At 48.5% G+C, this 27,717-nt stretch overlaps 1 protein-coding gene and 1 pseudogene across 4 annotated transcripts; one reads left to right on the top strand and one right to left on the bottom strand.

Moving 5' to 3' along the window:
• The first annotated feature begins 786 nt into the window (after positions 1-786).
• On the top strand, positions 787-27,279 carry UBIAD1 (UbiA prenyltransferase domain containing 1). Of its 4 annotated transcripts, none has more exons than XM_023191980.2 (3): positions 787-1,739; positions 13,314-13,402; positions 22,570-27,279. In XM_023191980.2, exons 1-3 carry the CDS (start codon positions 1,211-1,213, stop codon positions 22,585-22,587), a joined length of 636 nt encoding a protein of 211 aa, XP_023047748.1. In that variant the 5' UTR covers positions 787-1,210; the 3' UTR covers positions 22,588-27,279. The 4 variants fall into 4 exon arrangements, with proteins under 4 accessions (XP_023047748.1, XP_023047747.1, XP_023047749.1 ...); XM_023191979.2 differs by lacking the exon at positions 22,570-27,279 and adding an exon at positions 10,879-10,954 and having other exon boundaries at positions 13,314-15,769; XM_023191981.2 differs by lacking the exon at positions 13,314-13,402.
• On the bottom strand, positions 5,784-6,536 carry LOC111526321 (annotated as a pseudogene).
• Positions 27,280-27,717: the final 438 nt, after the last annotated feature.

The raw sequence follows: 27,717 nt of genomic DNA, 5'->3' as shown, positions 1-27,717 counted from the left end.
GGCTGGGATTACAGGTACCCGCCACCACACGTGGCTAATTTTTGTATTTTTAGTAGAGACGGGGTTTTGCCATGTTGGCCAGGCTGGTCTTGAACTCCTGACATCAAGTGATCCTCCCACCTCGGCCTCCCAAAGTGCTGCGATTACAGGCGTGAGCCACCGTACCCTCCAACACTTTCAAGTTTAACCAGTAATGTTAACATTTTCTCCGCCACTTTCTTAAGTCTAGACGACTTAGGAGTTATTAAGCATTTGCTGACTTGTGTGGTGTAAACTCTCCCACCATGGGCAGATTTCAAGCTGCCCAAGGATGTCACTGAATGGAAAGCTGATAAGAGCTTTCATAGAGTATTTCCACAGTGCAGATATGACAGACGTCAGAATGTCTGCACACAGCAGGCGCTCAATAAATGCTTGTAGCATGAATAAATTAATGAATCCTACTTCGTGAATGAAAGTGCGTCCGGTAAATCCTAAAGCAACACGCCTTTGAGTTCGTAGGATGCTAAGACAGGCTGATTCCAATTAGTCTGGAAGTAGCTGTTGGGGCGCAGTGCAGGCAGGAAAAGGGCTGGACCCGGAGTTACCGCCCGGCCCCAGCCCCTGCCCTGTCCCCGCCCCCGACCCATCCCCGCCCCCTCCTGCCCCACCACCGGTCTGGCCCCGCCCCTCATCCCCGCCCCACCCCTCACCGCCCTTCTCCCCGCCTCTGACCCCGCCCCGCCTCTGACCCCTCCCCACCTCCGACTCGGCCCCGCCCGCCCCGGCTCTGATCAGGGTCCCCCCCCCTCCCCCCCCCCCCCCCCGCCTCTGGTTCGGCCCCGCTCCCTCTCGGCCTCCAGCCCACCCTTCTGTCCGGCACGCGCAGCCGGCACCTGTTTCCGGGCGCGCCTCCAGAGGCCGGCGTACAAGATGGCGGCCTTGGCAGCCTGAAGAGGGCGGCCGCGGCTCGGCCGTGGGCTCTAACGCGGGGCTGGGGGTCGGAGACAGTCTTCACCCAGGTGACAGGTAGTAGGGGCGGCGCCGCTGCACCTCTTGGGTGTAAGACCCGCTTGCTGCTGCCCCCGGACCTTGCCGCCACACCAGCCCTGTCCTGGGGCGGAACCGAAGGAAGGTCAGGCCCGGCTGCCTCGCCCCGTCCTTCCTCCTTCCCGGGCGGTCACTGTGCGTGGCTCACTTTTAGAGTTTACTCCAGTCACGTGGAGCTTCCATGGCGGCCTCTCAGATCCTGGGGGAGAAGATTAACATCCTGTCGGGAGACACTGTCAAGGCTGGGGACAGGGAACCGCTGGGGAACGACTGTCCCGAGCAAGATAGGCTCCCCCAGCGCTCCTGGAGGCAGAAGTGCGCCTCCTACGTGTTGGCCCTGAGGCCCTGGAGCTTCAGTGCCTCACTCACACCGGTGGCTCTGGGCAGTGCCCTTGCCTACAGATCCCACGGTGTCCTGGATCCCAGGCTCTTGGTGGGTTGTGCCGTAGCTGTCCTGGCTGTGCACGGGGCCGGTAATTTGGTCAACACTTACTATGACTTTTCCAAGGGCATTGACCACAAAAAGAGCGATGACAGGACACTCGTGGACCGAATCTTGGAGCCCCAGGATGTTGTCCGGTTCGGAGTCTTCCTCTACACGTTGGGCTGCGTCTGTGCCGCTTGCCTCTACTGCCTATCCCCTCTGAAACTGGAACACTTGGCTCTCATCTACTTTGGTGGCCTGTCTGGCTCCTTTCTCTACACAGGAGGTAAGACTTGGCCTGTCCTGTTCGCTGCAGATCTTAGTGGCGTCCACTGGAAACAGCTGCTTTGTAGAGGAATTATAGGGATGTCAAAGGTGCCTTTCTAAATTAGGCCACTTTAAGTCTATAATTGTGGGTCATGAGAATTTTTTGAAACAGTGATTTGAGAAGATCCTGGTTTGACTTATGGACGTAGGGCATGACTCAAAATTTTATATGGACATTTATTTTTATTTTTGTTTGTTTATTTATTTATTTTTTGAGACGGAGTCTTGCTCTGTTAACAGCCCAGGTTGGAGTGCAGTGGCGCGGTCTTGGCTCACTGCAAGCTCCGCCTCCCAGGTTCACGCCATTCTCCTGCCTCAGCCTCCCGAGTAGCTGGGACTATAGGCGCCCACCATCACGCCCGGCTAATTTTTTGTATTTTTAGTAGAGATAGGGTTTCACCATGTTAGCCAAGATGCTCTCGATCTCCTGACCTCGTGATCTGCCCACCTCGGCCTCCCAAAGTGCTGGGATTACAGACATGAGCCACCGTGCCTGGCCTCACTCATACTTTATAATGCCACAGTTTCAAATATTAGTAGAATTAAAATTGAAGAGTTCAAAATGATACACGTAATTACTTCTAGCTACTTTGCTAAGTGACTTCTTGCAAGAGGCTGATTAAGGTAGTGATGAGCAGGTGGGTAAGTCCTATATATTGAGTACCTATTATGTACCAGGCACTGTTCTGTGTGATCACAGCAGTCACAGATCCCTGCCCTCATGAAACTTATATATTGTCGTGAGAAGAGACAGAAAGTAAAACTAGAAAATTATAGTTAGGGTGACCAACATCCTGGTTTGCTCAGAACTAAGGCAACAGGACTAAGTGGAATGTGCAACCTCTGGTGCTAAAACCCGGAAAGTTCCTGATAAGTCAGGTTGAATTGATCACGCTGATTATAGTATATGAAAGAAGATAAGTACTATGGGGAAAAAAAGTAGAGCAAAGAAGGGGACACAGATTACTATTTTAAGTAGTTTAATCAGGGTAGGCTTCATCAAAAAGGTAACATTTGGCTGAGTGCAGCAGCTCATGCCTGTATCCCAGCCCTTGGGGAGGCTGAAGTGAGAGGGTCACTTGAGGCCAGGAGTTGAAGACCACCTTGGGCAACGTAGACCCCTGTCTCTATAAAATATAAAATAAAAAATATTAGCTGGGCATGGTGGTGCTTGCCTATGGTCCCAGCTATTTTGGAGGCTGAGGTGGGAGTATCGCTTGGGCCCAGGAGGTCAAGGCTGCAGTGAGCCCTGATCACACCACTGCACTCCAGCCTGGGCGACAGAGAGAGACTGTGCCTCAGAAAGGTAGTATTTGAGTTGAGTTAGATTGAAGGAGGTAAGAGATGAGGGAGTTGGCCAAGCAGATATCTGAGAGAGGAGTGTTTCAGGAAAAGGAACAGCAAGTGCCATAGGCCTTAAGGCAGGAACGTGTCCAAAGAGCTTATGGAGCAGCAAGGAGTCCAGTGTGTGAATGAAGGAGAGAGTAAAAGGAGATAAGAGAAGTACGTTTGGGGAGGGTAAGGAGGCACATGGATTGTATAGACCTTGTAGGCCACTGGTCTTGGCTCCGGAATGGAGGAGCCACTGCAGGACTTTGAGCAAGGGAGTGATATGATACAATGTTTTCAAAGAATTGCTCTGGGTAAGGTATTGAGAATGGATCAAGGGGAGTGGGGCAAGTGTAGAGGCAGGAAGACCAAGTAGGAGGCTCTTGAGTAATCCAGGCAAGCGATGTTTGGTGGCTTGGATCTAGCAGGTGGTAGTAGAAAAGGTAAGTAGCCAGATTCTAAATATGCTTTGAAGGTCAACAGGGTTTGCTGATGCATTGGATGTGAGGTAAAGAGAAACAGAGGAATTAAGTGTAACTCAAAGGTTTTTTTTTTTTTTTTTTAATGACACATTCCACATTTTATTTACATTTTAGGACTAACTTTGGGCTGGGCGCTGTGCCTCACGCCTGTAATCTCAGCCCTTTGGGAGGCCAAGCCAGGTGGATCACTTGAGATCAGGAGTTCCAGACCAGCCTGGCCAACATGGTGAACCTCGTCTTTACTAACAATACACGGAGGATTGCTTGAGCCTGGTAGGCAGAGGTTGCAGTGAGCTGAGATCACGCCACTGCATTCCAGCCTGGGCAATAGAGCAAGTCTCCATCTCAAAAAAAAAAAAAAGACCAACTTTAATTTCAACATTATATATCCATATACCTATCCCTTTTTTGTTGATGTCACTTAACCTTAAGTGCGTAGTTTGTTTAAAAAAAGAGACTGTAAGCAAATATTTACCATGTCTGATACATGTAACACACATGAACAGCTTTTAACAGAAATTCATCAACTCCCCCCCAATATTTTTTATTATAATACAGGTATCAAAACAATCCTGAACATATTTTTCATACTACTAGTAGTCAGCACCCACACCACTTCAAAAATTAACGCATTTGTGCTGGGTGTGGTAGCTTTTGCCTATAATCCCAGCACTTTGGGAAGCCGAGGCAGGCGGATCACCTGAGCTCAGGAGTTCGAGACCAGCCTGGCCAACATGGTGAAACCCTACCTCTACTAAAAATACAAAAATAAGCCGGGCATGGTGGTACATGCCTGTAGTCCAGCTACTTGGGAGGCTGAGGCAAGAGAATCACTTGAACCTGGGAGGTTGTGGTGAGCCGAGATCTCATCACTGCACTCCAGCCTGGGCAACAGAGCGAGACTCCATCTCAAAAAACAAAACAAAACAAAACAAAAAAGCAAAAAACACATTTGTGACAGTGTTCATTGTACCTGCTACTTTTTTTTTTTTAATTTTATTTATTGAGACAGAGTCTTGATCTTGCCCAGGCTGGGGCATGGTGGTGCGATCTTGGCTCACCACAACCTCTGCCTCCCAGGTTCAAGTGATTCTCCTGCCTCAGCCTCCTGAGTAGCTGGGATTACAGGTGCCCGCCTGGCTAATTTTTGTGTTTTTAGTAGAGACGTGGTTTCGCCATGTTGGCCAGGCTGGTCTCTAACTCCTTACCTCAAGTGATCCACCGTCCTTGGCCTCCCAAAGTGCTGGGATTACAGGCGTGAGCCACCATGCCTGGCAAATACCTGCTACTTTTTAAACAATTTCAACTGCAGCTCTCTTTCACTAAGTAAGATGGATAAAGCATACCATTTCTGTTTTCTTTTTTCTCGAGACAGATTTTTTTTTTTTTTTTGAGACAGAGTCTCGCTCTGTCACCCAGGCTGGAGTGCAGTGGCCGGATCTCAGCTCACTGCAAGCTCCGCCTCCCGGGTTCACGCCATTCTCCTGCCTCAGCCTCCCGAGTAGCTGGGACTACAGGCGCCGCCACCTCGCCCGGCTAGTTTTTTGTATTTTTTTAGTAGAGACGGGGTTTCACCGTGTTAGCTAGGATGATCTAGATCTCCTGACCTCGTGATCCGCCCGTCTCGGCCTCCCAAAGTGCTGGGATTACAGGCTTGAGCCACCGCGCCCGGCCTCTCGAGACGGATTTTTGCTCTTGTTGCCCAGGCTGCAGTGCAATGGCACAGTCTCGGCTCACTGCCACCTCCCCCTCCCGGGTTCAAGCATTTCTCCTGCCTCAGCCTCACAAGTAGCTGGGATTACAGGCATGGGCCACCACGCCCTACTAATTTTGTAGTTTTAGTAGAGACAGGGTTTTTCCATGTTGGTTAGGCTGGTCTTGAACTCCTGACCTTAGATGATCCGACCCACCTTGGCCTCCCAAGTGCTGGCATTACAGGTGTGAGCCACCTCACCCCGGCTCTGTTTTCTTTTTACTTTCCTTTTTAGTTTGAGATGGGGGTCTTACTCTGTCACATAGGCTACAGTGCAGTGGTGCAATCTCAGCTTACTGCAACTTCTGCCTCCCGGGATCAAGCGATTCTCCTGCCTCAGTCTCCTGAGTAGCTGGGACTACAGGTGCGTGCTACCACGCCTGGTTAATTTTTGTACTTTTTGTATGGACGGACTTTCACCACGTTGGCTAGTCTGGTCTTGAACTCCTGGCCTCAAGTGATCTGCTTGCCTGAGCCTCCCAGAGTGCTGGGATTACAGACATGAGCCACTGTGCTCAGCCCTGCTTTCTTTATTGAGATTTTTAGTCTTTAGAAACACACATGCTTCCACTGCCATCTGACACTTCTTAACACGCTTTCATCTTGTAAACCTGAATTCTATTTCGAGTACTCCAAGTTTATGTTTAAATAACAGTCCTTAACAAGAGAAAAAAATTGAGTTGCATTTTTCCTACTGTTACCTGAAAACATAATGGGTGTACATATATTAAATATATTCTTACAAATATCCAGGTCACGTTTACCAGCTGGAATTCTTTTGTTTAACGTGTGGGTATTTTGCATTGTGATATTTAATCAAGACATTAACACAAGTAGAAGGTTGTTGATATAAGACAAGTTTGAGATCCACTAAAATTAATTGTTGTATGTTTGTCCTTCCAGTGGCTGTGGAAGCTTCATATTTTCTTTGGACATCATTAGACATCTTAACTCTTGAAGTACGACTTTAATGCTATATGAATTTTGTCATTTTGCTAATACTGGTATGCTGCGGTCATCCACCATCCCACTGGAATTATTTATTCCATTCATATTAATTCTTGTTACAAATCTAACTGATTGGGGGAGCTTCTGGGTATTTAGGTCCACTTTCTACTTTCAGGCTATATATATATATATATATTTTTTTTTTTTTTTTTTTTTTGAGACAGAGGCTCGCACTATGGTCCATGTGGGAGCGCAATGATGTGATCTCGATTCACTACAGCCTCCACTTCCTGGGTTCATGTGATTCTCCCGTCTCAGCTTTCCAAGTAGCTGGGATTACAGGTGCATATCACCACGCCCGGCTAATTTTTTGTATTTTTAGTAGAAATGGGGTTTTACTATGTTGTCCAGACTAGTCTTGAACTCCTGACCTCGTGATCTGCCCTCCTTGGCCTCCCAAAGTTCTGGGATTGTAGGCGTGAACTGCCATGCCAGGCCTATATTCTCTTTTCGTAATTTGTCCTTGGTGGCCCAATAATCATGCCTGTCCACCTTGTAAATGTAATATCTTCATCATCTTCAAGGCCCCAGTTAATCATACCATTGCCTTTCAACAGCTGCATAAGCATAACTCAAAGGTTTTGACCTGAGAACTGGAAGATACCATCTGGAGTGATGTCATTATGTGAGAAGGGCAAGACTGGGGGTAGAACAAGTTTTGGGGGAAAAGCAAGAGATTGACTTCGTGGTTTTTTGTTTTGGTTTTTGTTTGTTTTGAGACGGAGTCTCACTCTGTCTCCCAGGCTGGAGTACAGTGGCGTGATCTTGGCTCACTGCAATCTCCGCCTCCTGGGTTCAAGTGATTCTCAGCCTCCCAAGTAGCTGGGATTACAGGCGTGCGCCACCATGCCTGGCTAATTTTGTATTTGTAGTAGAGACAGGGTTTCACCATGTTGGCCAGACTGGTCTTGAACTCCTGACCTCAGGTGATCCACCCGCCTTGGCCTCCCAAAGTGCTGGGATTACAGGCGTGAGCCACTGTACCTGGCCAACTTTGGACATCTTAATGTCTTAAATCTCCTAACAAATATGTCAAATGGGTAGTTCAAGTTCAGGGAAGCCTAGGCTAGAGATTACATATTTGGGAGTCATTGGTCTATAGATGAAGTTGTAGGACTGGGTGAAGTCATCAAGGGAAGGAGTGTTGGTAGAAAAGTCAGTCCTGGTTTGAGCCCTGGGACACTCCCACATTAGAGGTGGGAGAAGAAAAGGCACAGGTAAAGGGTATGTGAGCAAGCATCCAGAGGAGTAAGAGGAAAACCAAACGGCTGTGGTGGCCTGGCAGCCAATTGTAAAAAGTTCAGTGAAGAAATCAATGAGGTGCTGTAATAGAAAGTACAAGGTGGTGGTGAAGGGAAGAGGCTGTCTTTGTGAAACTGACATTTAAACTAGGACTTGAAGACGGAAGGACAAGAAGCTGGCCATGGGGTGGAATTGGAGTCTGATTGCGATGCTGACTCCTCCAGGGCTGAAGGACCACCAAGTGCAAATGTGGTGGGTGGGAGAGAGTGTGACATTGGCTAGGATCTACTGAAAGGTCTGTGTGAGCCAAAGGGGGTATGAGACACAGTTGGGGAGTTAGGCAGGGTCTCTGTCATGGCGATCTTAACAAGTCCTACTCCTCAGCCTCCAGGGCTCAGTCCTTGGACCTCTTTTCTCTATCTCCATGTACCCCCTTGGTGATTTTAGCTCATGGCTTCAGATACCATCTGTTAAGCTAGTGACTCTTAAACTCCAGACTCATATCCAATCTCTTACTCAGCAACTTCTCCTGGAACTGTCTCACAGACATCTCAAGTTTAACATGTCTGAGACCAAATTCCTGATCTTCTCCCCAAGGAAACCTGCTTCACCCACAGCTTTTTTCCCCATTTTGCTCAATGGCAGCTTCATCCTAGTTCTTCAAGCCAAAAGCCATGGGCATCATCCTTGACTCTACGTCTTGCATCCAATTCATCAGCAAATTCTGTTGACTCTCCTTTCAAAATGATTATAGGATGTGACCACTTCTTACCGTCTCCAGCCACCACTGTGATCATCTGTCCCTGGATTTTTGCGGCAGGCTCCCAGCTGGTCTCTTTACCTCTGTTCTGGTCCCGTTCAGGCTGTTCCCACTCAGCCACCAGAGTAATTCTGTTAAAATACAGGGCAGCCCTGTCAGTCCTGCTCAGAACTCTTCAGTGGCTCCCATCTCGCTCAGTGTAAAGGCCAGGGTCTTTACAGTGACCCCTCAGGGTCCTACATTCTTTGCCCACACTTTGCCCTCCCCCCAGTTCTCTGACCCACCCTCCTCCTTTCTTCCTGCTTATCCTGGGCCGGCCACACTGCCCTCCTTTCTAGTCCAGGAGCATGCCCGACCCCTCCTGCCCCTCCCTCAGGTCCTTTGTAGATGCAGCTTCCTCTGTTTGAAATGCTTTTCCTGCTTCTAACAGTGTGGTTCACTTTGTCACTTCCTTTACCTATTTACCCAAATGTCAGCTCTCAGTGAGGCCTTGCTTTCTACCTTGCTTGAAATCACACACCTGCTCTGTGCCCCTACCTGATACTCCCCCTGCTGCTCTTCTGTGTGGTTAGTTTTCTTCATAGCACATGTTACCTTCTAACGTGCCATATAAAGTACTTAATTTGTTAATTATCTTCCCGCTTAGACTGCGAGCTCCCTCCCTGCAGTCAGGGATTTCTGTCTCTGGTCTTAGCTGAACCCTTAGCACCCAGAGCAGTGCCTGACATGTATATTACTTAGTAAATATTCATCCAATGAACAAATGGGGAGGCATTGAAATATATTGAGCAGAGTAGTGACATAATCTGGTTTAGGATTTTTTTAAACATTGACTTTTATTGACATATAATTGACACACAGTGAAATACACAGATTTTTAGTGTTAACAGCTTGAAGAATTTTGACAAACGTATACAGTTGCATAACCCACACCCCATCATCATCCAGAACACTTCCATGACCCCCAAAAGCTTCCTAGTGCTTCTTGCCTGTCAATCCCACACTCCCTGCCCCCATCCAGAGGCAGGGAAAGAACCACTGTTCTGATTTCTCTCACATAGATTAGGTTTCCCTGGTCATACAAATGGAACCATTCAGTATGAACTATCTATGTATGTATGTGTATTTCAGTCTGAGCTCTCGTCTGGCTTCTTTTGCTCAGCGTGATGTTTTTGAGATTCCTTGCGTTGTTGTGTGTATCAGTAGTCCCTTTTTTTGCTGAGTAGTGTTCCGTTTTACATACCACAACTTCTTTATCCATTCTCCTGTTCAGGGACATTTGGATTGCTTCCATATTTTGGCTATTGTGACTGAACATTCATGTTCAAGTCTTTTTGTGGATATTTGTTTTCATTTTTCTTGGGTAAATGCCCAGGAGTGGAATTGCTGGGTCACAGGGCAGATGATGTTTAATTTTACGAGAAACTGCCAAACTGTTTTCTGAAGTGGTTGTACTTCTTTACACTCCCACCAGCAAGAGTTCCAGTTGCTCTGCATCTTGCCAACTTTTTGATTTATGTTTTAACAGATTCATTCTGGCTGCCATGTGGAGAGCTGGCCCAGTATTTCACTATGTAAGCTCATTCAGAAAATGGGGTTAGGAGAGGAGGAATGCCTAAAAGGAAATTCCCAGATGGGCCACGTCTCTGAATCAGGTAGAGCACATGAGCCTTGGGCCATGTATCAAATGCTAGGAAACGGCTTTCTCCCCAAGGGCTCTACTGTTTTCTTGTGTCAGATAACCAGATCTTTTTCCTCCCCAGAGTGGGCTGCTCTTGGTTTTGGGGTGGGGACAGAGACTTCTGCTCAACCTTGCTTACATCATCCTTTTTTTTTTTTTTTAAGACAGAGTTTAGCTCTTGTTGACCAGGCTGGAGTGCAATGGTGTGATCTTTACTCATTGCAACCTTTGTCTCCTGGGTTCAAGCGATTCTACTGCCTCAGCCTCCCGTGTAGCTGGGATTACAGGCGTGCACCACCACAAAATGCCCAGCTAATTTTTTTTGGATTTTGAGTAGAGATGGGGTTTCTCCATGTTGGTCAGGCTGGTCTCGACCTCCCGACCTCAGGTAATCTGCCCGCCGTGGCCTCCCAAAGTGCTGGAATTATAAGCGTGAGCCACTATGCCCGGCCTTTTTTTTTCTTGAGATGGAGTTTTGCTCTTGTTGCGCAGGCTGGAGTGCAGTGGCGCAATCTCAGCTCACTGCAAACTCTACCTCCAGGGTTCAAGCGATTCTTCTGCCTCAGCCTCCCGAGTAGCTGGGATTACAGGTATGCATCACCACACCTGGCTAATATTTTGTATTTTTAGTGGAGATGGGGTTTCTCCATGTTGGTCAGGCTGGTCTCGAATTCCCGATCTCAGGTGGTCCACCTGCCTCGGCCTCCCAAAGTGCTGGGATTACAGGCGTGAGCCGCCATGCCTGACCGCTTACATTGCTTTTTGCCAAGTGATCTAAGGAGGTGTTCTTGGAGAATCCAGCCAAAGGTCAAGGCTGCAGTGCTGTTGCATTTTCTTTCATAGCCAGACCCATGGAGTCTCCTGGGGAGCGGAGGAAACAAGCACAACAAGAGTGGGCAGCTATAGAGGAACTGGCTAGGTATGTGCTGGGAGTATTCCTGCCCAGCATCTTCTTTGGGCGGGTGTAGTCCCCTAAATGTGTGAGATATTGCAAGAGACATCAATTTACTAATTCTGAACTGGAGCTCGTTCTGTGTTTGAGGGAACTTCCTCCTGGAGGGCATGTCCTCATACAACCAAATTATTTGTGAAAACATGGCTTGGTATAAAAATCATCCAAATAGAAGGAAAACAAAATTTGTCTTGAGGGTGCAGAATTAACTTGCCAAGTGTTGGAGAGTGTCAGTGGCCATGCCTTAATGCCCTTCCCTGGAGAACTTTGTTCTAAAGAACTAAGGGTGTATATTTAGCACCAAGGAACCCCAGCCACTGATGTGAAGGTGAACTTGGCCTGGATCTTGTTCCTTAGCTCCCATGGCTTTTGAGCCTCAAAGACCATTGTTATCTGTCATTTTATTTTATTTTGATTCCTGTGGGTAGTGGGAACATCTGTCATTTTAGACTGGTTAAAATGCCTAACCAGAGGTTTATTTTCTGATCCTGAGTCCACATCTCGTAACTTGCTTGGAACTTGAGTTTTATAAAGTTTTATAAAGTACTGACTGTAGCAATCAGTGTGTGGGTCACCTTCCTCAGCTTCACCCATTCCATGCTGCTTTACCTGTTTCAGTCTGAGTGGGAGGTTTTTTCCTCACCTTGGTCCTGAATTCCAGGTGCTTGTTACTGTAGCTCTGTGTTTAGTTCAGCCCTTGTGCCAAGTATTGGGGAGTGAGCTGTGACCAAGCCAGACACATGTCCTGCCCTCATGGAACTTACCGTTTAGTGAGAAAGGTGGAGGTTAATTAGAAGCATGATGAAGTTTTTGAATATGGCAGGCAGATTACCATGGGAGCATATTGCAAGGGGATCAAATGTGGCTTAGGGGTGAGGGGAGGTGGTCCTGGGGAATGGTCTTTAAAGTCTTAAAGGGTGAGTAGAGTTAGCCAGACCAAGGGAGGGGTGTCTGAAGGCTCTGATGGATTAGAAGTCTGTGTGAAGAGGGGAGGAGAGCTGAAGGTGATGCAGGAGAGATAGGGCGGGGCCACAGGTAAGCCAGGTTAAAGATCTGGAACTTTTATCCCCCGGTAAGTGGTTGATAAGGGTTTCAGTGTATGTTGGGGGAGGGAGTGGTCAGATTCCTTTTTTATCTATTTGTTTATTTACTTATTTTTTTTGAGACAGAGTCTCGCTCTGTCTGCCAGGCTGGAGTGCAGTAACATGATCTTGGCTTACTGCAACCTCTGCCTCCCAGGCTCAAGCATTTCCCCTGCCTCAGCCTCCTGAGTAGCTGGGATTACAGGTGTGTGCCACCATGCTTGGCTACTTTTTGTATTTTTAGTAGAGATGGGGTTTCACCGTGTTGGCCAGGCTGATCTCGAAGTCCTGACCTCAGGTGATCCGCCTGCCTTAGCCTCACAGAGTGCTGGGATTACAGGTGTGAGCCACTGCACCTGGCCAGATTCCTATTTTTAAATGTTCACTCCAACTCCTCTTTAGAGATTAGATTAGGGATGGAGAGGGGGAGGGGTTATGAGATTGGAAGGTGGTAGACCAATTTGGAGGATGTTGCAGTATCCCAGGCATAAGATGACCATGAGGTAGATTTGGGAATGGGGTAAGGGGGATGGAGTGTGGTCCCGGGGATGGAGAGAATCGGTAGTTTTGAAGGAAGTGGGTTAGACAGTCTTTGAAGTAGATGAGCAGGACAGAAGCAGGAGGTAGGGGTGGTTTAGTTTCAACCTCATGGGAGACAGAGGAGGGAAGCAGCATTATGACTGTCCTGTCCTTGCTGTTTTACTTGTTGCAGGGGTGCCCGTTTAGGGACCCTGAAATTTCACTGAGATTCACTGGGGGTTTTTAAAACCAGAAGATGCCTTGAGATTGTAGGGGAAGGAGGTGGAAAAGTAGAAGGCTGGGGTGGCTGTTCTGTGAGGGATTGATCTCACGGTGTCTTGCAGGGGTTGGTGAAGGGTGAAAGACAGCAAAGAACTGGATTCTAAGACCTTTGGATCCTTCCTGGGCTCTCCCATTGAACTGAGTGTAGTGGGTGCCCAGTGTGCTATGTTGCAGAGCTCTGTTGTAGGACAGTAGGAAGGGAAACTTGGGTATGAACCTAAGAAGAGGGACTTGAGGCCTCACTGGGCATTCTCTCTGCACCTGTGTCATTGGAGAAGAAATCAGAATTTGCTCTGTGGGGTTAAGGGACGAAATGAGTGCCTACCTGTACAGTCTAAGGATTTACCATTTTCAGCCAGAAGTGGCCTGCCTCTTCACTGGTGAACAGTCCCTAAATTTCAAGCCTTGGTCTCACACCAACTCTCTGGATTTTCTGGCCGCAGGAATTGGATTCAAATACGTGGCTCTGGGAGACCTCATCATCCTCATCACTTTTGGCCCGCTGGCTGTGATGTTCGCCTACGCCATCCAGGTGGGGTCCCTGGCCATCTTCCCACTGGTCTATGCCATCCCCCTTGCCCTTAGCACCGAGGCCATTCTCCATTCCAACAACACCAGGGACATGGAGTCCGACCGGGAGGCTGGCATCGTCACCCTGGCCATCCTCATCGGCCCCACGTTCTCCTATATTCTCTACAACACGCTGCTCTTCCTGCCCTACCTGGTCTTCAGCATCCTGGCCACACACTGCACCATCAGCCTGGCGCTCCCCCTGCTCACCATTCCCATGGCCTTCTCCCTTGAGAGACAGTTCCGAAGCCAGGCCTTCAACAAACTGCCCCAGAGGACTGCCAAGCTCAACCTTCTGCTGGGACTTTTCTACGTCTTTGGCATCATTCTGGCACCAGCAGGCAGTCTGCCCAAACTTTAAGGGGGCAAGTAGCTCCCCCCCACGACATGTCTCCTTTTCTTAGAATATATTAAAGTCAGAGTCTCTGAGGAAGGAATGTGATTTGGCAGTCAGGGTACTAAGCATGGGTGGGAACTCCTGCCTTTTAAAAATTGTTTTTTTGTTCTTAATATGTTGTTTCTCTCTCTCTTTTTTTTTTCTTCATTTTATGGGGAATTTAAAAACCATTCTTGTATCAGAAGGTGAATTGGGCGCACGGTCCTTGTTTTATTAATAATTTCCACTAGAGGGTGTTCTCAGGTCACTTTGCAGTGAGGTGGACTTAGTTCCTCCTTGTTCTGTACAAAATATCCCCAGACTTTGTAAAGGAGCTGCTCAGTTTGGAAAAAGAACCTAACTGGGCAGAGTGTTGTCCTGCTTTCTTGGTCTTGTAGGATGTGCTATGATTGGTGCCAGGCCTCACTAACACAGGGACTACCTGTCTATTACTCTCAGCACCTGTGTCCTGAGTTATGCTGCCTGAGAGAGTCCCTCATTAACAGCCTGTGTGACTGTCAGCTTTTTGCCTAAATTGTGATTCAGATGCTTTTGTTCCTCTCTCCTTTCACTTATTGCCACAGTTGAGGAAAAGTGTCAGATTACCCTGCAGCAAGACATGCCAAGGACTGGGAGGGGAAAAAAAACCACCCTGGAGGCAACTGAGAAAATCACTGTCTTTGGATAGAAATCAGTAGGGTGGCTGTTTTCCCTTTGTTGAATCTACTAGAGTGATGGGAAGGACTCCCAGCCCTTTCAGTAACTCTCAGGAGCCCTGAAATGGTAGAGGCATTGCTGTCCTTGTGGGATATTCAAAGCCCACAGGGCTTTTCCCTCCCGATTGCATCTTCTGATGCTCCCCATGCCCACCCTACACCTCTCCACCTCTATGGTGTTCCCATTTGTGTGTTTCCTATCTGTGGAACCAGACTATTTGAGCAACAGCTTAGCAGCGAGTCAGGGACAGCTGCCACTTTCCACAGAGCCACAGGATGGGCAGAGCAGGGACCCAGTGAATGAATAGCCAGTGGACAAACGGTCTTGAGCTCTGTTCAGCCAGAGTGATCAGCCCCGCCAGTGAAGGGGCTGTGTCTTCATCCTTGAAGACAGATGTGCAGTATTGACCCTGCCTCTCCCCAGGGCTTTGTGGATAGTTGAGGGCTTCAGTGAGGTCACACTCAGAATGGGGCAATTCCAGCATTTATCCTGGCTGCGTTTCATTGCATTGTCTGTGAAGTGTAATTTCTGGGCCAGAATTGCTCAATTGCATTTGATCCAGGACTAAAATAGATTGGAAACGGTCATCATTGTTTTCTGTTGTGATTATAGCCATTCTAGTAGGTATTTAAGGTCATGGCCTGCAGAAAATGGTGTAAGAACTAGTTCTTAATCTTTCAGATCAAGCTAATTATGATATGGAACCTTGAGTTCAAATTGATTGGTTTACTTGGGAAAAAAAAAAAAACATGTTTGAAAATTGCAAAAGTTCCTCTAAAGTTAAATCAAAGGTGGTTTGTCTAGCAGAGAGCCAGAATCTTCTCATAGTGGGCAGAGCCCAGAGACAAGGGGAAGAAGGACGACCTTCTCCCCTGTCCTTCCCAGCACCATTTTTGTTTCACACCAGGCTTGTGGCATTTTGGTGCTCACAGGGGTTTTGCCTTCTGACCTCTTTTGGAGTAGGCCATTCTCATGCAGGGCTCACCCTGAGGCTGGAGGACCAAGGACTCCTGTGTCCACCTACCACATATGCCTTGGTGGTCACTCCTGGCAGGGCTGTCAGTTCTGCACTGTGCCCTGGTGCGGATTTTAATGCATATTTTTATATATAAATGTTCCCAAAGGCCAAATTTGGTGCCAGGTTTTATATGCAGGTCACCATAATTTGTATTATGTCCCCTGAGTCAACGAAGGTTTTCTTTAGACTTCTTAATTAAAAAAGAAAGAAAATGTTCACCAGTGGTCTGGCTTCTAGTTTTTGCTTTCCTCATACTTACTGTGTGATTATGAACTCTGATTTGTAAGTTTCAGGGAGACCAAGGCAGTGACATTGGACATTCAGCTGTGCGGAGGGGCACCTGGTCTTTGGTGATGGGTTTGCGTAGGGTTTGACCAGATTCGATGGGCCTTTAGAAAAGGCAGCAGGGACTGGGCATGGTGGCTCACGCCTGTAATCACAGCAATTTGTGAGGCCAAGGTGAGAGGATTGCTTGAGCCCAGGAGTTTGAGACCAGCCTAAGTAACATAGTAAGACCCCATCTCTACGAAAAAATTTTAAAAAGTTAGCTGGGCATGGTGGTGCATGCCTGTAGTCTCAGCTACTCAGGATGCTGAAGTGGAAGGATCACTTGAGCCTGGCAGGTCGAGGCTGCAGTGAGCTATGATCATGCCACTGCACACCTGCCTGGGCGATAGAGCGAGACCCTGTCTCAAACAAACAAAAAAAGCATTGAGGGTGGCATGTAGCTACAGTGGATTTGCCAAGAGCCAGTCAGTCAGGCCAGATTAACCTCGTTTCATTTTTCTTTTTCTTGATAGGGTCACTGTGCTGATAGATGGAGAACGTGAGGTAGATTGAGTACATGTGGGTTTCAGCTAGGCATTGGACAATATATCCTATGAACAAGGCAGAGATACGTGGGATGGATAACAGTGGAGTTAGATAAGTTCCTGAGAGACTGAACAGGCGGTGGGAGTAAGCTAACTGATCAGCACGTCAGTGTCAGCTGGGAAGGAGCCCTTAGCAGTCGGAGCCCTGCCCTATGCCCTTTGCTCAGCTGGGTTCAACACCTGTTATTAATGACTCGGATGAGGCAGCCAAAATGAAAGGTTTCACGAACCTCGGAGGAAGAGCTTACAAAATGACTGACAATTAGGAGCCTCATAAATCAAAAGGCCGCTTTGATGGGTCAAAAGAAAAATGTAGTGTGAATAAATACAAAGCGATACACTGGGGTCCCAAAATGAACAGCATACACATCAGAGAGGGGGAGAGCCATGGTGTGACAGCCGTGGAGATATGGGGGGATGAGTTTTCTCAGTGACTCTGGAATCTGACATCACTTGTCTTTGTTTATATATTCATTTTTTTGAGACCAAGTCTCAGTGTCGCCCAGGCTAGAATGGAGTGGCGCGATCTTGGCTCACTGGAATCTCTGCCTCCCAGATTCAAAGCCATTCTCCTGCCTCAGTCTCCCTAGTACCTGGGATTACAGGCACACATCACCACACCTAGCTAATTTTTGTATATACATATTTTACACATATCTTACTCTGTCACCTGGGCTAGAGTGCAGTGGCACAATCTCGGCTCACTGCAACCTCTGCCTCCTGGGTTCAAGCGATTCTCCTGCCTTAGCATCCTGAGTAGCTGGGATTACAGGCACCTGCCACTATGCCCAGCTAATTTTTTGTATTTTTAGTAGAGACGGGGTTTCACCATGTTGGCCAGGCTGGTCTTGAACTCCTGACCTCGTGATTCACCCACCTCAGCTTCCCAAAGTGCTGGGATTACAGGTGTGTGCCACTGCACCCAGCATAATTTTTGTGTTTTTAGTAGAGATGGGGTTTTACCATGTTGGCCAGGCTGGTCTCGAAATCCTGACCTCAGGCGATCTACCCATCTGGGCCTCCCAATGTGCTGAGATTACAGGCATGAGCCCCTGCGCCCAGCTGCCTTTATTGCTTTGAGTCAGATTTATTCTGCTCCCCAGTCAGGTGGCTGGGAATTCAATGCCAGCTACCTCTTGAGCACCCTCCCATCTGTCTGGGATCACCCAGGACTCCTGGCCTCTGTGGGGCCAGAGCCAGGGATTTTTGCTTACCATCAACCTCTCTGCTACTGGATGCTGGGGTTTGGCCCTGGAATCTCCCTTGTCTTGGACACCGCTCCTCTAGAAGGGTTCAGAATGCCCTTTCCTGGTGACAAGTACCAGTGAGGCACAGATTCCTGCTACTCCAGTCACATTTCTGCCCAGTCTTGGAGCACTACCACTCTACCTACGATAATGCCCCATCCAGCTCCCCTACTCAAAGCGTTTCCCTTCTTCTCTGCCCTTTGCAGGACCTTCGTACTGAATCCCACTCAGAGGACCTTTGGAAGCTCAGGGCTGGCTTCTTCTGGAGTTGGGTGGGAAAAGATATGAATATGTCTTATGTTTTCTTACTAATGCTTCCCTTACTCCTATATTAAAACCACCAGGACAGGCACAGTGGCTCATGCCTGTAGCCCTGGCACTTTGGGAGGTCAAGGTGGGTGGATCACTTGAGGTCAGGAGTTCAAGACCAGCCTGGTCAACATGGCGAAACCCTCTCTTTACAAATAAATACAAAAATTAGCGCCTGTAATTCCAGCTACTTGGGAGGCTGAGGTGGCAGCATCTCTTGAACCCAGGAAGCGGAGGTTGCAGTGAGCTGAGATCGCACCACTGCACTCCAGCCTGGGCAACAGAGTGAGACTCCGTCTCCTAAATAAACAAACAAACAAACAAATAAATAAATAAAACCAACACCTGAGCCTTTGACCTGGGCCAAAGCTTAGTCTGAGTCAGTAATGAGCTCCAACTTCCATGCAGGTTAATGTGATCTGAGGTAGAATTAACAGGAGAATTAGCATCCAGAATAAGGAAGGCAGAAGTTCTGCCCATCCCTGTGTGGGTCGTTCCTCTCATGCTGGGCTGGGGCCAGTCCTGGGTGCTATGCCTTCTTCTTTTCTCTAGATATTCATAGAATCAATGTGGTGAGAGATCAAGAACATGCTGTAGATATAATATACTTGGATTTCAGCAAGGCATTTGACAACATACTATGAAATATGGAATGGGACCGAGCACGGTGGCTCATGCCTGTTATCCCAGCACTTTGGGAGGTAAAGGCAGGTGGATCACTTGATGTCAGGAGTTCCAGATCAGCCTGGCCAATATGGCGAAACCCTGTCTACAAATAGACAAAAATTAGCTGGGTGTGGTGGTGCACACCTGTAATCCCAACTATTCGGGAGACTGAGGCAGGAGAACCACCTGAAGCTGGGAGGCAGAGGTTGCAGTCAACTAAGATGGTGCCACTGCACTTCAGCCTGGGTGACAGAGTGAGACTTCATCTCAAAAAAAAAAAAAAAAAAAAAAAAAAAAAAAAAGAAGGAATGGAATGGATAAAAAGACAATTACAGGAGCTTGCTTTCTATGTGCATGTGTGTGCATGTGTGTGTGTTTGCATTGGTAACGGCTGTGGTAGAGATTTCCATTTCTCAGTATAAGAACCACATTTTGAGGATGTTATCAACAAACTGGATCTTGTCCAGAATGCCGTTGGCAGATGGGTGGGGGCACATAAAGCTATGTCAGCCTGGAAAGGAGAGTCACAAGAAGGCTGTCTTTGGGAAGATGGGTTGGACTTTTTTTTTTTTTAACCTTTTTTTGCATGTGGCTTCAAAGGGTAAAACTAGGACCAATGGGTGGAAGTTATATGTTCCCAAGTTGAAGCTCTTAGCTCAGGAAGGTTTCTTCCTTTCTTTTTTCTTATATTTTCTTTCTTTCTTTTTTTTTTATTTGAGACAGAGTTTTGCTCTTGTCACCCAGGCTGGAGTGCAATGGCGTGATCTCAGCTCACTGCAACCTCTGCCTCTGGGGTTCAAGTGATTCTCCTGCCTCAGCCTCCTGAGTAGCTGAGATTACAGGCATGTGCCACCGTGCCCAGCTAATTTTTGTGTTTTAAGTAAAGTTGGGGTTTCACCATGTTGGCCAGGCTGGTTTTGAACTCCTGACCTCAGGTGATCCACCTGCCTCAGCCTCCCAAAGTACTGGGATTACAGACTTGAGCCACTGCACCTGGCCAGATCAGGAAGTTTTCTTAGCCATTGGAGAAATCAGCGAGTGGGATGTTCAGAATGTCTCAGTCAGGGGTGAGTTCCTTGTGACTAGAGGCATTCAAACAAAAAGAAGGTTCCTTGTCAGGAACATGGGTGTGAAGAGTCACATCAGAGAGGCGTTGGATGAGAAGACCTCTAAGGGTCTTGCAATCCTGTGATTCAGTTGTTCTGTTATTATGGGATTGTCTTTCAGACCTGCCCCCAGGGGTTGGGAGGACAGAGTACAAGAGCCGTGTTGACATTTCTTCTCCTTGATGTCAGACTGTTGATGGTCTACCCATCTTAAAAGGAACAGCTGTGATAGATATTCTTTTGTTTGAAAAGATTATATATATATATACACACACATACACACACACACACACACACACACTCTCACAGAGTTGATTGCACCTCGAAAGCCCTTGAAGTGAGAGGGATGACAGCTCCTCTCCTCTGAGCCCTGCGGACCACTCTGCTGCTAATGGACTGTCAGCTTCTTTCATTATGGGCTCCAGACTGTGCAGGCTGGTGTAAAAGGAGTGCCTCTGGCAAGAACCTGGCACTTGGGTTCCAGCCAGTTGACATTTGTGATCGGCCCTTCTTCAAACTGGGACAGCCCTCCCACCATGAGTGACTAGGCTAGGATGGCGAATGGTGGTATAAACCAAGTCGGGTTCCTGCCTGAGGAGGGGGCAAAGGCTGAGTCTGGGCTCATCAGGAGGCTTGCAAACGGCTTCCTGGGGTCAAGGAAAGCTGTAATTGCAAGGCATAGACTCATTTCAGAAGATGCTGGAGCTCTGGGAGGAACAGTGAGGGCCTTGATCACATGCTCCCAACCAGGCTGAGCTAGGTAACACAAGTTGGGCTGGGGCCCTTCTATGATGTTAATGCATCCCCGTGCATCCCAAGGGGCAGAGCTCCATGTGGTGTGATTCAAGGGGTCCTCCAAAGTATGCATTCCCACGCTCTTGCCACATCCTGGCCTCTTTCTCCCCCAGCTTGGCTTAGAATTGCCTCCTATTAGGATCACAAATGGGTTTAACAGGGAAGACAACAGCATGGCGTGTGTTACATGTCTATTAGTTTGTCAACATGTTTATTGTCAATTTCTCCTAGTAAGTGGTAGGACTAGAGTATAAGGACCATGTTTTCTTTTCCAGCCCATCTTAGCACTAGCACAGTGTGTGGTACAACAGAGCAGGTACTCAGTAACTAATTGTTGAATGACTGAGTTACATGGGAGGGGCTGGACCCTCTAGGGCTGAATGACAGGTGTGAGAGTTTGGACCACTGCATCACATCAGCTGGCAGTAAGGACAGGTGAGTTCCACTTGGGGTTGGAGTAGAGGAGAACCATGGCAGTAACTTATTATTATTATTATTATTATTATTATTATTATTGTTATTATTTTGAGATGGAGTTTCGCTCTTGTCACCCAGGGTGGAGTGCAGTGGTGCAATCTCGGCTCACTGCAACCTCTGCCTCCTGGGTTCAGGTGATTCTCCTGCCTCAGCCTCCCAAGCAGCTGGAATTACAGGTGCCCGCCACCATGTTCAGCTAATTTTTGTATTTGTAGTAGAAATAGGATTTCACCATGTTGGCCAGGCTGGTTTCGAACTCCTGATCTCAGGTGATCCATCCGCCTCAGCCTCCCAAAGTGCTGGGATTACAGGTGTGAGCCACTGCGCCCGGCCCCATGTCAGTAACTCTTAAGAGCTTTTAAGATCCGGCTCATATTCCTGGCGCGTAGAAGTCTCTAAATAAATAAGTGTTGGATGACTGGCCAAGGGAATGGCAGTAATAAAGTTATCATTTGTTGAATGCTCGCTATGGATCAGGCACTGTTCTGGTGCTTAAATACATTCTTTTAGTGCTCATAACAACCCCACAAATTGGATATTAAGGTCTCTTTTTCATAAGAGAGGAAACTGAGGTTCAGGGAGATTAGTAAACTTGTCTAGGGTCGTCTGGCTAGTAAGCGATACAACCGTGATTCAAATCTTGCTCTAATTTAGTGCAAGTTCTTTTATTATTATTTTTAATTAAAAAATTGAGACAGGGTCTCATTATGTTGGCCAGGCTGGTCTCGAACCCCTGGCCTCAAGCAGTCCTACCTTGGCTTCCCAAAGTGCTGGGACTACAGGTGTGAGCCACCACACCCAGCCTTCAGTGCAAACTTCCCCTCATCTCTCTGCTTGCCCTACAGTTCCTTGCATGTAAGGGGCTCAATCCATTGGTCTGCCCTTAGCTGCTCCCAAGTGTGTGAGTGATGGGGCCAGCTATGGGCCTACAGAAGTGGCCCATGCGTTAGTGCCAGGGAGGTGGTTCCCATCAGGGTGGGATGGCTGCCTCCTGGCTGGTGGCATTCCCACCAACTCCCCCAGGGGCCAGCTCTATGGGGATAATAACTACGCTTGGCCGGGCGCGGTGGCTCAAGCCTGTAATCCCAGCACTTTGGGAGGCCGAGACGGGCGGATCACAAGGTCAGGAGATCGAGACCATCCTGGCTAACACAGTGAAACCCCGTCTCTACTAAAAAATATAAAAAACTAGCCGGGCGAGGTGGTAGTCCCAGCTACCCAGGAGGCTGAGGCAGGAGAATGGCGTGAACCCGGGAGGCGGAGCTTGCAGTGAGCTGAGATCCGGCCACTGCACTCCAGCCTGGGCGACAGAGCCAGACTCCGTCTCAAAAAAAAAAAAAAAAAAAAAAAAAAAAATAACTACGCTTGTTGGTCTAACCTACTCTGGCTGGTTGGGCCAAAGTTACAACTCAAAGTCTGCCCATCCCCAGATAATGGAGAGTGGCTCCTGCCTACTCACGATGATGGAGGCGAAGGTCCAGTCTCAGGTTAAATGTAGGCTTCTGTCCCATCATCTGTCTGTCCTCATTCGTCTCTTCTCTTCCAGTCCTCATCTAGCCACTGAAGCAGAGTGCCCACATCAGGAGCGTGGGAGCAGCCAGTGCTCAAGCTCCCAGAAACTGCCCAATGACCTGCCTCCTAGACCTGCTTCCTGAGAATGGGGCTGGCCACCTTCCAGGAGAGGAAAGTGAGCCCCTTCCCGCCTTGGGGTGGACAGCACCTGGAGCTGATAGTTGTATGCATGTTCGGGACACAGGGTACTCAACTCTTCAGGTTCAGTGTGCCGTGTGAAGGGAGAGGAGGTTGACACACGTCAACCGTAGAATAAACAACAACCACAGAACATCAAGGTAGAGATGGGGCTGATGAGTATCAGGAAGGCTTCCAGGAAGAGGTGACAATGAGTGGGGATCATGGTTTCTAGGAAGAGGTGGCCATGAGAGGTGATTGTTCCATGGAAACTGAGGTGCAGATGGACAGCTCAATTCCCCCAGCTGGAGAAAGCCCCCCTGTTGCTGGCTGAGAGAGTAAGACTCAAAGTTTTCCTTAATCAGCCTCTTTCTTTTGGCTGTGCAGTCAGACAACTGGAGCATTGAGGCAGGTGTGCCAAGGGCACTCTGACCACTGCCAAGGTCAAAGCCTTCTGCAGAATGAAAACTCCGACACTTCCTTGCTGAGAAACAAACGAGAGAATGGCGGGGGTGTTTAATCATCCTCAGCTGCCAATACCTAATCAAGATGAATGGCCTGGAGAGACAAGGCCCGGGAAAGCATCCTGTGAAGCGGGAGCGCTGAACCCAAGTCTCCTGCGAGTTAGGAGCCCCTCAGCTCTGGGCTGCATTGAGGCCAAGGGAATACCAGGTGGGAGGCCCTCAGATTCAAGGGAAGTGCTGAGGGGGTCAGAGGTCACCATAGTCATTAACGAGGGCCTTCCAGCTGACGCTTGCCTTGGCCAAAGACCTTAACTGAGAGCCTGCTCTGCCCCAGGAGGCAAAATAAACGAGGCACACCCCTGCCCTTCGAGGACACACAGTGAAAAATAGCAAAAGCTACATACATACATTATCCTGCCACCTCAAGCGTCAACACAGACACTTGCACCTAGAGATTGTTAAAGCCCCTCTGAAGGACAGGCCGCTCACAGCCACGTGTAAGACACAGAGGCACAAAGGCTATGGGGGAATGAGAGCAGAAGAGATGAACTTCTCCATGTACCATTGTTCCACACCACGAACAATTCACTATCTGTGACTAGATCTCCTCTGGTGCCATCTGCAGGTGGCTGCAAGACCAATTTATTGAGCAAGTATTATGTTATAGGCACTTGCTAAACTCTGGGAGGTATAATGGTAAATGGGACCTGATCCCTATCCTCAGGAAACTTAACGCTCTCCAGAGGACAGACAGACAAACAAGCACACCTTATATCACTCCTGGAGTTTGACTGGTGAAGTGGAAAGAGTTTGGGCTTTTGAGTCTGGCAGCACTCGGTGGGTAGAAGTCCAGGCTCAATCACTCACCCCCGGGATACCCTCAGACAAGCTACATAACCTCTTTGAGCTTCCGGTGCCTCCTCTGCAAGGGAGGATGATAGTATCTGCCTTGTAGGGTAATTTTGGGTTTAAATGAGGTAGTGCTCACAGAGTACTTAGCTGTGCCTGGTATGTAGTAGGCACTTCATAAAGTGAGTTCCCCCCATCCCCCACTTTGTTTTGAGACAGGGTCTTACTCTGTAGCCCAGGGTGGAGTGCAGTGGCACAATCATGGCTCACTGTAGCCTCAACCTCCCTGGGCTCAGGTGATCTTCCCACCTCAGCCTCCACAGTAGCCTGGACTACAGGCTTGCACCACCATGCCCAGCTAATTTTTGTATTTTGTATAGAGACGAGGTTTCACCATGTTGCCCAGGCTGGTCTCCAGCTCTTAGGCTAAAGCAATCCGCCCGCCTCAGCCTCCCAAAGTACTGGGATTACAAGCCTGAGCCACTGCTTCCAGCCCCCTTTCCTTTCTTATGGATGACTATTTTAGAATGCTGTTTTTTGTGTAATCTCGGACTTTCCTACCGAAGGGGAGAGGGTCCATGGCTGAGGGTCCTTGTTCTTCCCGATACTCGGCACAGTGCCTGGTACATTCATTCATTCATTCACTCAACAAACATGTATTGAACACCTGGTAAGTACCAGGAACTGTGTTAAAACTAAACATGGAAAATGAACAAGACCAGATGTCTGTGCTCCCAGAGCTTATATGATAGTGAGGGAGATAGAAAAGAAACAACTCTTCATCGTAAAACTCTCTGCTGTGGTTTGAATGTTTGTGTCCCCCCAGATTCATGTTGAATCCTATGTTGAAGCCTGATCCCCAACATGATTGTATTAGGAGGTGGCAACTTTGGGAGGTGCTTAGGTCACAAGAATAGAGTCCTCACGGGTAGAGTATTAGTGCCCTGATGAAAGAGACCCCAGGGAGCTGCCTTGCTCCTTCTTCCGTGGGAAGACACAGCTGGAAGGCGCTATCTATGAACCGGAAAGTGGGCCTTCACCAAACCAAGCCTGCCTTGGTTTTGGACTTGTTAGTCCCCAGAACTGTGCGACATTTCTGTTGTTTATAAGTCACCTAGTTTAATGATATTGTGCCGTAGTAGCCTGAATAGTAGCCTGAATGACACTCTGTGTATGGGGGGTGTCCATTTGGTGATTCCGAGGGGCTCTGCCCTGGCGCCAGGATAAGTTCCATGCAGAAACTGAAAGATGACCCGTGTGCAGCCCTTCTGTCAGGAGAGCCAAGCCTGGTTATGCTGAGACAGGAATCCTGGTGGGGTGACTATGAAAAAGTTGGGGTCTTGGCGTTGGGGTCTTGGCCTTGGGGTCAGAGATTGTCAAGGCGACTTCTCATTCGAATGCTTCACAGCCCTAGAGGCTTGACGGTTAAGAAGGTACTGAAGAAGTCCTGGATGGAGAGATAGGTGGTCTTACACGTGGCTGTGAGTGACCCGTCCTTCAGAGGGGCTTTAAGAATCTCTGGGTACAAGGGAAAGAACACCTCCTTGGGTTGCAGTCCGGGTTCATTCAACAAGGGAAGAAAACTGGAAAACATCTGATGTCTGTTTTACCAGAGTTGTTATTATTACTATTATTATTATGGTTTTTTTTTTTTGAGACGAAGTTTTGCTCTTGTTGCCCAGGCTAGAGTGCAATGGTGCGATCTCAGCTCACTGCAATCTCCATTTCTGGGTTCAAACAATTCTCTAGTAGCTAGGATTACAGCATGCACCACCATGCCCAGCCAATTTTGTATTTTTGGTAGAGACGGGTTTCACCATGTTAGTCAGGCTGGCCTCAAACTCCCAACCTCAAGTGATACACCCGCCTTGGCCTCCCAAAGTGTTGGGATCACAGGCATAAACCATTGCTCCCCGCCAGAGTTGTTATTATATTTTTAAAAATTGGGCCAGGCATGGTGGCTCATGCCTGTAATCCCAGCACTTTGGGAGGCCAAGGCGGGTGGATCACCTGAGGTCAAGTGTTTAAGACCAGCCTGGCCAACATGGCGAAACCCCATCTCTACTAAAAATACAAAAATTAGCTGGGCAGGTGGCACGTATTGTAATCCCAGCTACTCCAGAGACTGAGGCAGGGGAATCACTTAAACCTGGGAGGCGGAGGTTGCAGTGAGCTGAGATCACGCAATTGCACTCCAGCCAGGGCAACAGAGTGAGACCCTGTCTCCAAAACTAACTAACTAACTAACTAACTAACTAACTAACTAACTAACTAAACAAATAAATAAATGTGTGTTTCCCATGTGCATGTGTGCACATATGTGTGTGCACTTATGGACATGTGGGGCCCCCTCCTGTACTCCGTAGTGGTGCAGTTATTATTCTGGGTATTAAGTAGGCGCTGAACATGAAGGGAACCCAGTGCAATGAGCGACACCTGGTAAAGCCATCTCAGTGTCTGGACAACCAGTCTCCGTGCAGCTCCAAGGAGGATAACGGGAACCACAGAGGCTGTGAGCAAAGGGTTGCTCAGAGCCCCTCCACACAGAGGTGAGGAGGAGGTGGAGCCATTCGTTATCCTGCCAGCTTGGCACAGAGGTTGGGTGCAGGGGTTGGGTGGCTCTGCTGAGAAGAGCCATTCCATTTCCAAGAAGGAACAGGGAGGGGATGGTGAGGAGCGAAGATAACCAAGTCAGTCAAGCAAGGCAAAGCACGGCGTAATCCGTGCCCCAGGCCATCACAGTGGCTGCAGCCAATCTCACGGCAGGAGAGGTGGGAGAAGATGGGCTTCCACAGGAGAGGCCCTGCCCTGGAAACCCCACTGCCTGCCCTGGGTCATCCTTGATACTCATTCCCTTGTCTCTCTCAGTGGTGGGAGTGACAGCGGCATGTCAAGGCCGCCTAACCACAGTCGCAGACAGAGCCACCAGACGCTGGATCTGGGCAGCAACTTGGGGTTCACCGAAGCCTTCTCTGTGCGTGTCTCACGCTGGCCTCCCCATGGCCCTGAGAGGTGCGTGCTCGGCTTGTTTCATGGGCTGAGTGGTTCGGTGACTTGCTCGGGGTCACAGCCACCGCACAGCAGCACCACACATGGTCTGGACTGGTTCTCTTCCAACTGTAAACACAGCACTCATTTGGTTAAAAGTCTTTTTCATTTTCAACACTTCTTTCTTTTGAAGGGGGGAGCAAAGCGTGATCGGTTGCCTTTTATAAATCTCGTTTTCAATTTCAATCTCTTTTAAAATGTTGAAAGAGTCACAGCTGCCTCTTTTGTTATTGCCTTCATCTCCCACCCTCTTTCCCGCCTCTCCTCCTCGCCTTTCCCTCCCTAACCCTTTCCATGGCTCCTCTGAGCCACCCAGGCATGTGGCCGGCTTGTCATGCTGGTGGCCTTGGGTGTGGGAGAAGAGGGAGAAGAGGTAGGATTGAGGGGCTCCGGCAGAGACAGGGTCTCAGGAGTCTTCACAGTTTGGTGGTTTTTTTTTTTTTTTTTTTTTTTTTGAGGTAGTCTCTGTTGCCCAGGCTGGAGTGCAGTGGCACGATCTCGGTTCACTGCAACCTGCGCCTCCCAGGTTCAAGTGATTCTCCTGCCTCAGCCTCCCAAGTAGCTGGGACTACAGGTGCGTGCCACCATGCCCAGCTAATTTTTATATTTTTAGTAGAGATAGGGTTTCACCATGTTGGCCAGAC

Source organism: Piliocolobus tephrosceles, chromosome 1, assembly GCF_002776525.5.
Source record: "Piliocolobus tephrosceles isolate RC106 chromosome 1, ASM277652v3, whole genome shotgun sequence".
In the NCBI taxonomy this organism is placed as follows: Eukaryota; Metazoa; Chordata; class Mammalia; order Primates; family Cercopithecidae; genus Piliocolobus; species Piliocolobus tephrosceles.
This window is presented reverse-complemented; position numbering and strand designations above follow the sequence as displayed.